General features: G+C 36.5%; 1 protein-coding gene across 5 annotated transcripts in view; it reads right to left on the bottom strand.

Annotated features, from left to right (window-relative positions):
* The window catches only part of Wnk (Wnk kinase), a 375,788-nt gene that overhangs the window by 177,776 nt on the left and 181,813 nt on the right, over positions 1-16,199 (bottom strand). For all 5 annotated transcript variants that reach the window (XM_089253910.1, XM_089253912.1, XM_089253913.1 and 2 more), the window contains 2 exons: positions 2,807-2,895; positions 2,495-2,723 (listed from right to left, as the gene is read on the bottom strand). In XM_089253910.1, the coding sequence (XP_089110036.1) occupies positions 2,495-2,723; positions 2,807-2,895 (318 nt within the window). The remainder of the gene's footprint in view (positions 1-2,494; positions 2,724-2,806; positions 2,896-16,199) is intronic.

Genomic DNA, 16,199 nt, shown 5'->3' with positions numbered 1-16,199 from the left:
ACAACCAGAATTTTTTTTTTGACAGTATATTTTATCATAATTATTGGTTTTTTATTACTCTTTTTTGGGTTACTGTATGTTATTTTATATATATTGCTCTTATTTGGTTGTTGTATTTTTATTACAGTCTAGATGTATTAGACACCCACATTTTTTATGGGCATCTCTTTTCAGCAACCTCCTTGGGCATTTTGCCTTTGTATTTATATAAGTGAACCATACACATGAAAGAAAATGATCAAAAACAGCATTCAAAGGTGATTAGTTGACATTGTTCCAGATGGGATATTGGGGCTTCTCTTTTGAAGGTGATCTCCCAACCCTCGTGTACAAAATTAATTTTACCTTCTGAAATGTACATTATCACATAATAGTCAATGCAATTGCTTATGTGATAAAACAAGGTGTTTTTGAAAAATGTACAGCAATCAATTCTCACCAGCGTGTATGTCACACATATATAATTACTAATATAGCATACTTAACTGACAAGATATAAACATGCACAAGTCCTTTTCAACTAAAAAGGGGAAGAGGGAGATGAGTATGTTCTGAGGGCAAGAAATACAGATTCCAATGGGTAGAACCAAAGAAGCAGGCAGGCTGCTAATTTATGATGGTACTTGCTGTACAAGTTATTCCACATTGGATACCATTACTGGGTAGGGTGGAAGAGTTTTCCCATAGCTTCATATTGCTGGGACTTTAACCAAACAGTTGGGGACCATGTGAGACCTTTTTTGGGTACCAGATTGGAAATTTTAGGCTGAACCCCTGCCCCCATCACCATAAGATAGTGCTCTAAATGGTCTGAAAAATGTAAAAGTTCATTGTAATGATGAAAAATGAATTTCTAAAAAACATACCTTGGTTGGATGAGGATCTATTGATTTGAATTTTTAGTAGTTTCATGGTGAACTCGAGTATTTTAAAAGAATGGGTTGAAATGATAATTCTTCCTATTTTCAAGAAAGGTGACCCCGCCCCTTCCTATTAATTTTAGGCAAATTTCTTTAGTCTCTTGTGTTTTTAAATTATTCACTACAATTTCAAATAACCGTTTAATCGTTTTTACATTGGCTATGTAAAAAAAATATTTTATCCAAAGAACAGGAAGGCTTTTGAAAAAATATAGTTCTACAGATCAAATTTTCATTTTTATTTCCTGGGTTGAAGGGTTCTTGGCCAATCTTGACAAAGCTAAGGTATGTTCAGTTGAAGTGGCATTGAAACACTTTAACTTGTAAATTATATCAGTTCTCTTATAGGGCTCCAGTATGGGCATAAAAATTTTTAGATGACTTACAACATATTTTTTCACTCTTTTTCAGAAAACTTTTTAGCTCTGTCCAAATATATTCCCAGTTATCTCTTGCATATTGAATTAGAAAAACCTTGGGTATCAGTCATAATGAAAACATTCTTGCTCAAGTTCTGTGAATTTTAAACATGAAAAGATAGATTTCCAAAAATTTGCCATAAAAACCTATACAACAATGTTCTAAATCACTGCAATACCAAATTCAATTGGCTAGCAACAATTTGGAATCTTTTAGATGAGAGTGGTTACAGCTATTTAAAACTAAACATTGATTCTGCCGCGATCAAGCATTACATACCTCAAGAGTTAGAAAGGTCTATTTTGCGAAATGAACAAGATGATATGCATTTTTATAAGCTTGCTATTTTGCAGTGCGCTATAGATCAATTAAAACATTTTCATGTATGGACGACTATTTATTAATCAACTCAGAAATTTTAAGCTTATTAATACAGCTTCATTTTGGTTTGCCAGCTATCAGACTGAGAAATAAATTGGATAGATGCATTTTTTGTAATCTGTCTAATAGTGAAACATGGGAACATGTTTTTTGAGTATCCAACTTGCAGATCTTTTCGGGATAATTACTTGCTCAGAAATGGTATTTCCAATTTTAATAAAGTACTAAGTGATTCTAAGCTTCAATTTAAACAAATTTATTTTTTCTTAACTGCTGTTTAAGACATTGTCTTCTCTATGCTGAAAATTGTAAAATTGAAATCAATTTATCAGAGCTTTGAATAATCCAGTCTTGTGTAAATGTTTTTTCCTTTTGCATAATTATTCGTGTCTCTGCCTAAGTATATATCTATGATTTGTTTTCCACAACACCATCTCACTAATTTTTTTTTCATACTGTAGTTGTATACTCCCACCTTTAGCACTGGCTCTGCCAAATTAAATAAAAATCTGATTCTGAAGCCCTGGGAGGAAAGTACCCGACTGTTACAAGCGGCGACAGGTTTTGGACAGCTATCCATTGCTAATATAGAAATATATGATCCCCTGTCTTTAGTGTTAGTGTGATTGATTTACATAAAAAAATGTGGTTAGGAAATTTCTTCTAAAGTTTTCCTCTACTCATTGGTTTTGTATAAGATGGTTTAAATAAAATCTTAACATTCAACATGTGGTATACTGAAATGGTGAATAAAAACATTATGAAACAATTACCATTGCTTGAGCAACTTCATCAGGATTATCAGTTTCAATGTCAAACTCAAATTGTATAGCTTCATTTTCTTTATGTTTTTCCTTCCTTTTCTTTGGATCTATCAGACGAAGCCAAAGCTCAACTTTATTGGATGAGCTTTGAATGCTTTCTTCCTTATTGACGAATTCCACTTTGAGACCCAGATCTTCTTGGAAAAACTCGTACTGCAGCAGGTCTTTTACTGTGGGTCTGATATTAAAAGTTAGGCTTTAAATTATGTTTTGTTTACATATACAAAAAATATATTATGTAAATATTTTTTCACAATATACCTGTCTTCCTTTGTTGATGATATGCAGATTCCTATAATCTCTTTTAGTTCAGGATTTTCAACTTTCTTGAAATTTTGTGGTAATATTCCCTATAAAGAAAATGTCTTGATGAATCCATAAAATTATGACAGGTATATAGGAAAAATGAATATTTTTTAGCTTTGTCTAAATTCTTATTTACACACACTACTTAACACTTATAATTAGAGCCTGGATTATATACACTAAAAAAAAAAAAGCAAAATATGCTCTAAAAATATGCAAATATACACTTAAAAATGCCAAAATATGCGCTTAAAAGTGCAAAATATGCACTTAAAATTGCCAAAATATGCACTTAAAATTGCCAAAATATTCACTTAAAATTGCCAAAATATTCACTTAAAATTGCCAAAATATTCACTTAAAATTGCCAAAATATTCACTTAAAAATCCCAAAATATGCACTAAAAATGTGAAAAAGTTAAAAATTCCAAAATATGTATCAAAAATGAGAAAATATGCATCAAAAAATTAACATGCAAAAAAAGACGTGTTTTTAAAATGCATTTTTTCTATTACTTAGTGCATATGTATTCATTTACAAAGAAAATATCCCCACACACATATATATACATACAGGTGTCCTGTAAGTGCTAGCACAGCCTTTATCTAATCAACCGTCTGTCACAGAGGTATGATTCCAATTTATAAAATGCTCAACAGGCATTCAAAAATTACCCTGTACCAGTTTTCAAAGTGGGAATACAGTGTGTGACAAAATAAAAAAAATTTATATGGTCCCCCTGTGCTCTAATTTCCAATTAAAAAGTTGTCTTCTCTCTCCTGATGCCAACAAAAAAATTTCCATGTTTCTAAGTGAAATATTCACAGAGATATTTGAATTCAAAAAAGTTTGGGAAAAAACAGCGTCAAATGCAGAAAAACTGTTTTACCCGCACTGAACAATGTTCTTTCATAAATTATTTTTATTAGATTTTTTATTTTGTCACACACTGTATTTTCACTCTCAAAACTGGTACAGGATAATTTTTGAACTCCTCCTGTTGAGCATTTTTTAAACTGGAATCATCTCTTTGACGGACGGTTGATGAGATAAATGCAGTGATAGCACTTACAGGACACCCTGTATATACCGCATATGCAAATAACTTCCACATATTTTTATTCATGCATTTTTAATTTTCAGTTTGTTGTAGTTGCTCAGTAATGAAATACCAGTAACAAAAGAATTTTGACACTATTTCTAAAAAAAAAGTTTAACACTTTGCCACATCTCAAGAAATAGCCTTACAATAAAACGGTCAATATTCATAATTATCTTATATTGATAATATTCATATATGAATTAATAGATATTTGTAAATAATATTGATAATATGAATATTATCAATATTGTTTACAAATATCTATTAATTCATTAAAAACTTGTGAAAAAACCGATGTTATGAAAATATTATAAATAATATTTGAAAAATTATATTTAAAAAAATTGAGCGATCTTAAATAAACCTTCAAAATATGCACTTATTCTAAAATTTTTTTGATTTTATGCATTTTAATTAATTAATGCTAAAAAAGGCCAAAATATGCATATGCTTATAATCCGGGCTCTACTTATAATAAATAAAAATATAAAAAAATTCACAGACATGGTAGCATGTATTGTATCTAAGAGTTTGAGTCGTTCCCCTTATAATGTTGCAGGAAAAGTTAAAAGGTGAAATTTGTGCCCACCTGCTTCCCCCCCCCCCTCCCCAAGTTGCAGCCCTCTATACACCATGGAACTTCTGGATGGTGCATATCTCCATATTGTGAAAATCTTCGAATTTTTCATGAGAAGCCTTACGCAAGGCAAAAGGTTGTGGTGTAGAAGTTTCCAGGAGATGGATCCCTACTTTTATTTTAAAACTACAAATGTGTGGTAACTGTGAATTCATACAGAGGCAGCCCATGCTAAGGCCATCAAAAATTTTAAAGAAATCACAAAAAATTGTAATAGGAAAAAAATCTCATAATATAGTGTTTTATTCAAATTTTGTTAATATTTGTTTTTAGAGAGGGTCAGTCACTCAAAATTCTCAAATCTGTGCCTCCTCAAAGGTAGGTCCTGTGTAAGCCTCTGAACCCATGATTGGGATCAATACAGTTACAACACACACAAAATTTTCCCAAAAGTAAGAACTATTAATCCAGCTTACACAACTTATATACCATACCATAATCTTTTGCCTCATCTGAGCATTTCCTAATATGCTGTCATGATCGCCATTTTCCCCTTTAAAATATTTAAACTTTTGGACAGATTTTTTTCTCATTTCAATGAAGGAGAAAAACAATTTTTTTTGCAATCATCTCTTGCTTACTGCTTTTCATGTACATGATTGAAACCGGGGCGTCATGACTTGGTTTATTTTTTATACTGAATGGCGCCCAGACATTAAAACATAATGAAAATTCAATAACATTCCCATGTTTCAATTAACCAATCATATTAGAGCTTTTTTTGTAACATGGAAGTATCTTTTAGTTACTCCCACTTTCTCTCGACTTTTCTTGTTCAGGGTTTGCTTATTAAGTAGTTATGTAGCAGCATTGTAAAATTAATGAAAAAGCAGGCTTTAGCTCTATATGCCAAATGTCATGTGTAATTGAATTGAGTAAGTGTAAAAAAAAGTAATCCACACTCTAGTTCAAAATAAACCAAAAGGAGTTTTGTAAGTATTTCTCTCCTTGTTATTTACCATCTATTATAAACGAAATAGATAGAGAAAAAGAAGCAGAAAACATGCACACAACATCAATATGCACACAGCCGGAGCCACACAAAGCAAGCATAAAGATTTCTCCCTCCTGGACTGATAAACCGGAGATCTGGTTTTATCAAGTAGAGGCACAATTTAAGATCAATGGTATCATTTCAGTTGATATAAAATTTAATCATCTGTTGTCACAGAACCAAAATATATTAAAAACATATGGGACAGTGTCAGCAGTAACCTCATGGAAAAACTTTCATCTCCGGAGCAGCAAGTATTGCAATTAAATGTGCAATTGCGCTCTCATGAACCGAATTGTTCCTGTGCCAGGTCTTCAGGGTCTGACTTAATAATTTCGCGGCCCGGTGCAAAAAAAAAATTGCGGCCCCTTAAAAAAAAATGTATATAATTACTCCCCGATTTACGAACTTCCTGAGTTGCGAACCGAAATATTTTGGCAGTTTTTTTCTCCCATCGCCCCCAACGCAATCTAACACATAGGATCCTATGTTATACCCGTAGCTTCTACCGCCCCCCTGGAACTTTCCATCACCCCCAAGGGGGCGTTAACGCCCAAATCGGGAATCACTGCTTTAACCTCTTCTTCAATATTAGAGAGGAGAGCCAAAAGCCAAAATGCGTGCTTTCCCACAGCTGGCCAAACATCTGGTTGCGGCCCTCATTGTAAATATTGGAAGGGCTCAAAAAATATTGGTGAGGAAGGGGTCTATAAAACCCAATGTTTCCATTAGTATTACAAATATTGAGGAGGGGAGGGTTGATCCCAATACAAGTTTACGCATATGCAGATCGGAATTCCTCCACTAATTGGAATGCCTATCAGCGCTTCGATGTTATTGGGGTTGAAACTGGAAGCTGCTTCTTTTCCCACCAAATGTAAGTGTTTCAGGGGAAAAAAATTAAATTTTTCATAAATATTTCAGATTCCAGAAGAAAAGGATTTCTCTTCTTTCAGGAAAATTGCGGCCCCATAAATTTTGCGGCCCGGTGCAACCGCACCCTTCGCACCTGCTTAAGTCCGGGCCTGCAGGTCTTGCAACAATTCATGAGATGAGAGTGTTTCAATCCTAATGGAAGTACTATTATTATAATTTCTGATTTGGCAAAAGATGCTGTACTGAGAAATGTAAAGCTTGGTATAGTTGGGTTCAAAATCACGTAAAACTCCCACCTGTGGTAGGATCTGGGGAAAGTTCTACGGCAGAAACACTGCAAGACTGTCGCTTTCAACTTTTTGTTCAAGACAGAAATAAACTTTTTATAGATTGGCTGTGCAGGACACTCCAGAAGTGTCTCAAGAACATTATTTCATGCACTGGTAAGTTGTAATCATTATATTTCATATTTTATAGTAATTTAAACAACATGGGGTGAAGCGATCATAGCATTTGGCTTAACTAATACATATTTGCTAGGAGCTATTTTGCCCAACATAATTGAACTTGTAAGAATTTCTTTTAATTAATGCAGTTCAACTTTTTCTTTTCCAGAGCAAACATGCGCTTGCAAAGTAGGTGTTTGAACCTATATGTGAAAAGAATATACAACAGTACTCTGACACTCTTCTGTTAGTATTGCTAGCTGTTGGAAAGAGCATTAGAGTATCATGTGAGCTGTGAGAACACAAGTTTAATATTCCATATTACTTAAGGAAGATGGATCATTAACAAGTCAAGACAAAAGGATTCTAGAAGAAAAGCATGGTTAACATGCAAAGGAGAATAGTATCGAAGGCTTGAAATCTCTTGCTCAATGTGAACATGTGAATAACCCTCACCCTGTTGTAGATGTTGAAGTTTAACAATTCACGACCAAGGAAAATAAAGATACAGAATCAACTTCATGAATGACTTGAACTTAGAAGTTGAAGCAGTGTCAAGATTAGCTAATATTAGTGTTGTCTGATGACAGACTTGAAACAATCCATATACTGACTACCTTATCCTCGTTAATCTCAGTTGTAAATAAAAGGGTAATACGGAACTCAAAGGCAAAATGAAAACATGTTCAGGGAATGACGTAGGAGAAACCTTATTTAAGGAAATAGTTGAACTTTGACTGCCACAAGATAGAAATATGCGAAAATTACATTAAACTTGCACAGCCAAAGAAAAATTTTCCTGATGAAGATCTAGGCAAATCTATAATTATTCAAACTTTATGAAAGTTGTCAGAAGGCTGTGTGTGGGGTGCTGGTTTATTATGAATTGAACAAAAACCTGTTAGTGTAAATAACAACAGTGAAATATGTCAGTGTAAATAATGTCTGATAGATGGCAGCACCTATAACATAGGTTGTTATACTCTAATCAGTGTACTGTTTGTTCTTATTCCTCTTGTAACCGTCCTTGTACGTGTTGTGTAGTTTGTAGTAATGTTTGTGTAATAAAACTATATCGTAATTGATCCACGGACTCATCCTAATAGGTTATGGGCCCAGCCGCATAAGATTATTTTTGTGACTACAAACTCGCGAATTCCGATGTTTTTTAACGATCTTTCTCGCGCCGATTAGTTTTCTCTCCAACATGGCGACCGCTGAAGAATACGAAGCGTTCAGGCGGGAATTGGAAACTCTGAGGCTTTCAATGTCGACGACTTCCAGGACTGTGACCACCAGTTTTGCCGTAGGCACGTTGCCTGAATCGAAACATCTCGAAGGTCCGAAAAATTTCACCGATTGGAAATTCGCCATGAAGAACTTCCTCATTGACTGTCGTTTGTGGAGTTGTATTGTGCCGGGAACCGAACCAATCGACAACGCATTGGATCGCCGAGCTCTCGCGAAAATCAACTTGTCTCTCAAGCCTGCGACTGCAACGATCACGCGGAAATGTGAAACTGCCAAAGAAGCATGGGACTTGCTCAATGACACCTTCGAAGATAAAGGTATTGTTTGTGTGGTAGGCCCGTATCAGAGTCTTCTGGACATTCGTTTTCACGATTGCCGAACAGTAGACGAATACCTGAATAAATTCACGATCGTCGCGGAACAACTCGAAAACGTCGGCAAGCCGTTGGACGACCACGTCATCGGTGGTTTCATGCTCACGAAATTACCAGACTATTACAAGCCTCTCGTCCTGGGTATTCGCGGATCTGGACAAGAAATCACGACTTCATTCGTGAAAAGCCTGCTGCTGGAAGACGCAACTGAAGTTCCGAAACCGCCATCGGATTCCGCGTTTTTCGTGAAAAAGCAACCTGCCAGTGCTACAAAAGGAATCCGTTGTTTCAATTGCAATGAGCGCGGACACAAGTCTACGACCTGCTCGAAACCAAAAAGGAAAAATTGCCAGACAACTGAAAGTAAGTGTTCTGCTAATGCAGTTTGCTCTGAAAAAGAAATTGCTTCTGGAGCAACTGTTTCTTCTGTATTTTTTGCCGCGGGTTTCTCTGACAAACATGAATGGTTCATAGACTCTGGTGCATCAACTCATCTCAGTTGTTCATTGCCAATTTCACACAATGTATCATCCGAAAAAGAGGTCCGTCTAGCCAATGGTGAAAAATTGCCAGTTACAGGGCACCGAGACGTCGCCATAGTGCTCAGTTCTTCAAAAACACTGCATGCTAAAGATGTCAAGTCTGTGCCTACACTCGCGCTGAATTTGTTAAGTGTTAGCAAACTTGTACACAGTCAGCCTAAGCTATCAGTCATCTTTGATGAGACCAGTTGCAGGATACTGAAAGAGAAACCCATGGTTGACAGTTCATCTGTTTTGGCAACTGCAACAGAGGTGAATGGACTGTATCGTCTTGATAATGAAACAAACTTTGTTTGTACCACTTCAATGAAGCAAGACACCTGTCAGTTATGGCACAGGAGACTGGGTCACCTTAATTTTCGTTCCCTAAGAGAGTTGCAGAAGTCACTTTATTTCAAATGTGATTTAAAATCTGATTTTGAGGATTGTGATGTTTGTGTTCGTGCAAAATCACACCACCAATCCTGTCCAAAATCAAGCAAGACACGTGCAGGAAATCTTCTGGAACTTGTTCACTCAGATCTCTGTGGCCCCATGCACAAATCTCATCAAAAGGTGGAGCTCGTTATTTTCTTACTTCTATTGATGATTTCTCTCGCAAATGCTTTGTATACTTCCTGAAGTCTAAAGATCAAGTTTTTGACAAATTCGTTGAATTCAAGACATTTGTCGAAAATCAGATGGAAAGAAAAATCAAAGTCTTACGTTCTGACAATGGTGGAGAATATGTCTCTGGGAAAATGGAATGTTTTCTGAAAGATGCTGGAATATTGCATCAGCGAACTGTACCACATACACCCGAGCAGAATGGAGTAGCTGAACGCCTCAACCGCACTTTGATGAAAGCTGCTCGTGCAATGCTTTTCAACTCTAATTTGGACATTGTGTTTTGGGCCGAAGCTGTCTTGACAGCTACCTACATTTGCAACCAATGTCCTACACAAGCTCTAAAAAACGCATTCCCCAAGAACTGTGGTCTGGATGAAAACATAGCATATTGCATCTTCGCATTTTTGGATGTCGAGCCATGGTTCATATCCCCCAGTGTAAAAGAAAGAAGCTGGATCCTAAAGCTTGAGATGGTATCCTTCTTGGCTACAGCAATGAAACCAAGGGTTATCGCATTTACAATCCCCAAACAGAAGAGGTGCAAATTGTTAGAGATGTGGAGTTTTTTGAAGACCAGTTTCCATTTGGCAAAATGGATTCACCGAGCCATGATCCATTTCCGTCGCCTGAAAATGCAGTTGATACACAGTTTTCAACCGTTACTATCTCTGAGCCTTCTCTAGAGACTGAAACATCATTGGAAAACAGTGCAGAGAACAGTCTTCTCCTTCCCATACTGTGAGGACACCTGACGTTTTGCCAAATGTTCAGATTAGATCTGATCGCTATCCTCAACATACACGACAACAAACATTCGTATCTTCAACAATCATTTTGTATCCTTCCAAGCTTCATTGTGTGAAAGTACTCCTGAATCATTGACTGAAGCTCTGAACAGCCAGGATGCTGAACATTGGAAAAGGGCCATTGACGAGGAACTGAAATCGCATGCGCTGATAATCAAACATGGACTCCAGCTGAACTTCCTCCAGGTCAGAAAGCCATTTCCATGAAATGGGTATTCAAGATTAAGCAGACTGCTGATGGTTCTATTGAACGGTACAAAGCCCGTTTGGTTGCTCGTGGATGCGCCCAAAGCTATGGCCTTGATTATGATGAAACCTTCTCACCGGTCATCCAAACAACCTCAATCAGACTTTTGCTTACCCTTGCTGCTAAATATGACTGGGATGTTCATCACATGGATGTTGTGACAGCCTTCCTCCATCCGAAGTTGGATGAAGACCTGTATGTCAAGCTTCCATCTAGATCCATTTGTTATCTTTTGAAATCTGTCTATGGTTTGAAGCAAGCCAGTCGTTCATGGTATATGTTACTACATGATGTTCTTCTCGACCTTGAGTTCACTCCATCCGAATATGATTCTTGTGTGTACTTCAAGATCGAAGGGGGGGAAAACAATCATTGTGGGAATATATGTGGATGACATTCTAATTTTCAGTGATGATAAATCTGCTACTGATGATCTCAAAGCTGCCCTTGTCAAAAAGTTTAAGATGAAAGACCTTGGTGAAGTGAACCATTGTTTAGGTACGAGGATCACTCGTGATCGAAAGAACAGAAAAATTTTCATTGATCAAGAAAAATATCTGAAAGATGTTCTCGTCCGTTTTGGCATGTCTGATTGTCATGGTGTTGCCACTCCTCTTGAAGTAGGACTTAGTCTATCCAAGAATGATGAACCGAAGACCGAATCTGAAAAGGAAGAGATGTCCAATGTAGCTTACAGAGAATTAGTTGGCTCTCTCATCTTCGCTGCATATTCAACGAGGCCTGATATAGCTTTTGCTGTTGGTCATCTAAGCAAGTTCAACAAAAATCCTGGGAAAGCTCACTGGACTGCACTGAAGCGTGTTCTTCGATACATCAAGTCAACTGTTTCCATGAAAATGATGTATGAAGCTGATCACTCTGAGCTTTCTGCATATGCTGATGCAGATTGGGGAAATTGTTTGGACACCAGAAGGTCCATATCTGGATATGCATTCGTGATGTCAGGAGGAGCTGTCACCTGGATGTCAAAACAGCAACACTCCGTAGCTCTCAGTTCAACCGAAGCTGAATATATGTCTTTAAGTTCAGCAGCTCAGGAATGTGCCTGGTTGAGAGGAATAATGTGTGAGCTGAAATTGAAAGGACATCAGAAATCCACTGTGATTTATTGTAACAATCAATCTGCAATAAAATCTGCAGAGAACCCAAAATTCCGTGCTCGCACCAAACATATTGATGTAAGGAATCATCATATTAGATCCAAGATCAGAGAAGGGGACATACTCCTTGTATATGTCCAGAGTCAAGATATGATTGCAGACATACTTACGAAAGGCTGTGGCGGATTACCGCACAGGCGCATGAGGCGCGCGCCTGGGGCCTCGGCAGAGCGGGGGGCCTCCAAATAGTTGTGTGCTTCATCCTACATATGAATTTACATGCGCATCAACAAATCTCTTGAACTAAGTACAGTATCTGCTCTCCCTTTTTTTTTTTTAACCGCAATTTTTTTTTTTTTTTTTAATGTATACTGTACGTATAAGAGTTATGGAAGAAAAACGGGAGCTGAAAGAAAATAACAATTTACAAGACGCAGCTCTCAAGGGCCAGTTCTTCCCCTACAAAGAAAGAAGAGACATTGTAAAGCGATCATTCAGGGAGGGTCATTTTCAAACAGTATTTCCCTAAGGGCACAAGCAGCAGGAGGGGTGAGAACAGCAGGTCCTAATGTCTGTCCGAAATGAAAATTGGAGTGAAGGCATAAACAGATGTCTCATTCATAGCCCCCACAAGGGGTGGGCTAGCAAGGCTCCAGCCCTGGGGCCCGGGACGATTTTCATTATTTTTGTTTTTTAACGCTATAAATCCATCATAAAAAAGGGCCCGCGAAAGTCTGGTCGGGGGGGGGGGCCCGTAAAAGATTCCAGCCTAGGGGCCCTAGTCCAGGATGTGGGGGCCATGGTCTCATTCCACAGTATTAAATGCTTTTATGGGCGCCGATAATGCGACAGCTTTGGTGTAAGCTTTTGTGTACAGTATAATGGATGGCAAGATGGCTATCGGCAAGCGGCGACATCGACAGGAAGAGACACTCGTACTAATTAAAATGAATGTAGTAGAGCTCTTATTGTGATTTTGTCTCCCACTTGTTTGAATGAAATACTATAAGCTGGTTCAAACAACGTATACATTTGCAATCTATGACTGGAACCATACGACCATATGACAAAAGAAAAGTGGGGTTTGAAATGAATGCTGAATGACATGCATTCTGAATCACGTGATTTTTCTGTTTCTCTTTTAACACTCCCTCCCCGGCTGAAAAAAATCAAGGGGGGTTTCTTTTTCTTCTTTCTAAAAAAAAGAGCTACATTTTTGGATTGGTTAAGGAGGCTTGGGTAGACAACATCTTTGTGTCAGACCGAAAAGTGTTTAGTGTTTATTGTTAATGTAATTGTAATGTGTGTTATTGTAATGAAAAAAATTTTCATGCCGATCCTCAAGATTTGCTTTAGGATTTAGATGGCAGAATCTCCAAAAATAACGGTAAGCAAAACTAAAAATATATAAATTATCTGATAAATTTTTATTTGAGCATTTCAATTCACCTACAGTAGTCTCTCGAGAATTCGGTCGTGCTCTAATCCAGCACGTCCAGTAGTCCAGGATATTTAGGTGGTGTGGTGTCACTTTTCTCCTGATGCCCTAACCCCTTAACACGTTCTAATATTTCTTAATTGCTGATCAAGTCCTGACTACGTCTTTGCACGAAATTTCATATATTATTTCAATGGGTTTCTTCAAAGTTAATCCAGCAATTTCGGTAAAATCTGGCACACCGTGGTCTAATACGTACCGGATTAGCGAGAGTCTACTGCAGGAACCTTTGAGGCATAGCAGGCCATATTGAAACATTTTATAAAGTACGCGGGCCACAATGTTATACTGTGGCATTTTTCGTTATTAAACGAAACGGGGGGGGGGGCATAATATAGAAGATTTTTATTCACTCTGAATACAAATAATACAAAGGCAAAGGCCACAACAGGCAGAGTGCCCAACGAGGTGGCTGAAAGAGAAAATAATAATAATTAATATAATAATAGTAAAAATAAAATAGAATAAACAAATAAAAAATAATAATTTCTAAAAAAATTTTTTTAAATAATTTCTTTCATTAAATTTTATTCATTCTGAAATAATTTCTTTCATTAAATTTTATTCATTCTGAAATAATTTCTTCCATTAAAAATATAATTCTTATATTTACTCTGATATAATTTCTTCCCTCTATTGAAGAAATGTTTTTCTATTAAATATTATCAGTATCTTTATATCAAATCAAATAAATTATATTTGAGATATTATCAAATCTTTATTAATCAGTAATATTAAATTACTAAAACTATGACGGATCTCCATTTTTGCCGTGTGGCTGAAGGCACCAGGACGGACATCTTAGATTACTAAAAATATGATGCAGAATTTTACTGTGATTTTTTTTTTTAATGGGAGTGTGATTATTTTTCATCTAGTACCAGAGAATATCATTATATTTCCTTATCTTATTTTTGTGTTTATGGTTTTGGTGATGCAAAAATAAAAAAAAGTTATGATTTTCATAATATTGTTCATTTTAGTGAACCATCTCGTTCTTATTAGGGCCAAAAGGGTGCAGTGGTGGATAAACGCAAATTTGTGAGTGGGGGCGGTGGTTGTGACCATGTGTTCAATTTTTCAGGACGGTTCTGATTTTTTTTGGAAAAAATTCTGAATTTTCCCCCTTTTTTAAGCAAATTTATTTTCTTGGTTTGTTATTCAGTCAAAAACGTAGAAAACATTTTTTTTTCCATTTCTGCTCTCGGGGGGGGGGGGGGGGTGACAGCCCCTACCTTTAATCCGCCCCTGATAGGGGGGCCTCCAGATCAGGTTGCGCCTGGGGCCTCCCAAAATCATGATCCGCCACTGACGAAAGGACTGCCAAGACCAGCTCATCAAAAGCTTTGCAAAGAACTGGGACTTGTCACCTGATTTCCACTAAGATAATTCAGACAGACTGAATTAAAGGGGGGTATTAGTGTAAATAACAACAGTGAAATATGTCAGTGTAAATAATGTCTGATAGATGGCAGCACCTATAACATAGGTTGTTATACTCTGATCAGTGTACTGTTTGTTCTCATTCCTCTTGTAACCGTCCTTGTACGTGTTGTGTAGTTTGTAGTAATGTTTGTGTAATAAAACTATATCGTAAGTGATCCACGGACTCATCCTAATAAAACCAATGATGCAAATTATCAGACAAGTGATTAATAAGGATTTATTACCTGTTGAATATCTTGAAAAAACCAAAATAATGAATTTTTATACCTTTCCAGAAAATGAGGACATAGATGAAATAAGGGATCAATTGTATATGAAGATCTTAATGAAGCCTAGTTTCAACCATAGAGTACATTAAAAGTTAGAAACTTAAAAGTAGAAAATAATTGTTTGATAAATGTGTTAAATAAAATTTTCTTAAAATTTCCAAATTTAAAACCAATTTATTTTTTGGATTTGTTTCTAACAAATCCTAAACATGATGTTAGACATTACATAGTGACTGAAGGCCAACCACTTCATTCTAAAGCCAGGGGGTGAACAATCCCGTTGCCCTTAGAACCAGTTTTTTTCTTACGCGCGCTGTTTGTCGTTGTTTGACGAAAAAGGGAAAATTTCCGCACTCCCCGCTCACCTTTCCCTAAATAAGGAAATTATTTTTTCCTTGTATAACGATAACAACAAAGAAGCCCCCTCTCGTTAGCTCGTAACGAAAACTTTTTCTCTGTAATGGTGGCGCGATGTGTGCTTGGATGGAAGGTATATGTTCGATTCAAACAATTCTCGTGTTTTTCCGTGCTGTTAGTGCTTCATACACGCATTTAATGTAAAAAAATATATATTCAGACTAAATGAAAAATACAGCCAGCTATGCGAGGAGCTTGAGCCAAAGACGAAGATGAGAGTTGCTGTTTAGTGGAAGGTAAGCTAACTTATGATATGAAATCAATTTATTTTATTTTTCTTAACATGACATTTCACTCATTTTAAATGAATATTGATGCTTTATACATACTCTAGGCTTTGGGAGAAAAAATCCTACCAACCGACATCGTATAATATGTTCACAGGGCTGTAACTAGGATTTTTGCTCCCTGGGGCAAACATAATTTTGCCGCCTCTGCAACTTTAAAATTAGACAATTTCACAATGGTGTTTTTTGTTCTCACCTAAAATTGCCCCCCCCCCTAAATTTTGCTGCCCGAGGCAATTGTTCCCCCCCCCCCCAGTTCTGGCTCTATGTACAGATAGGGAGATGATCATGTATGCAAGCTATATTCACAAATGTTAATTCGTTCATATATATATAAACATGGAAAACATGTATCATGATAATGAATTATGTTTGGACTATATCGATAAGGTCGCATTTTATATTTCTGTGTTAGCACATATTTT

The sequence above is a fragment of the Pholcus phalangioides genome, unplaced genomic scaffold (genome assembly GCF_987345545.1).
Source record: "Pholcus phalangioides strain wild (caught in Gottingen) unplaced genomic scaffold, Ppha-v1.0 ptg000039l_1, whole genome shotgun sequence".
Lineage (NCBI taxonomy): Eukaryota > Metazoa > Arthropoda > Arachnida > Araneae > Pholcidae > Pholcus > Pholcus phalangioides.
This window is presented reverse-complemented; position numbering and strand designations above follow the sequence as displayed.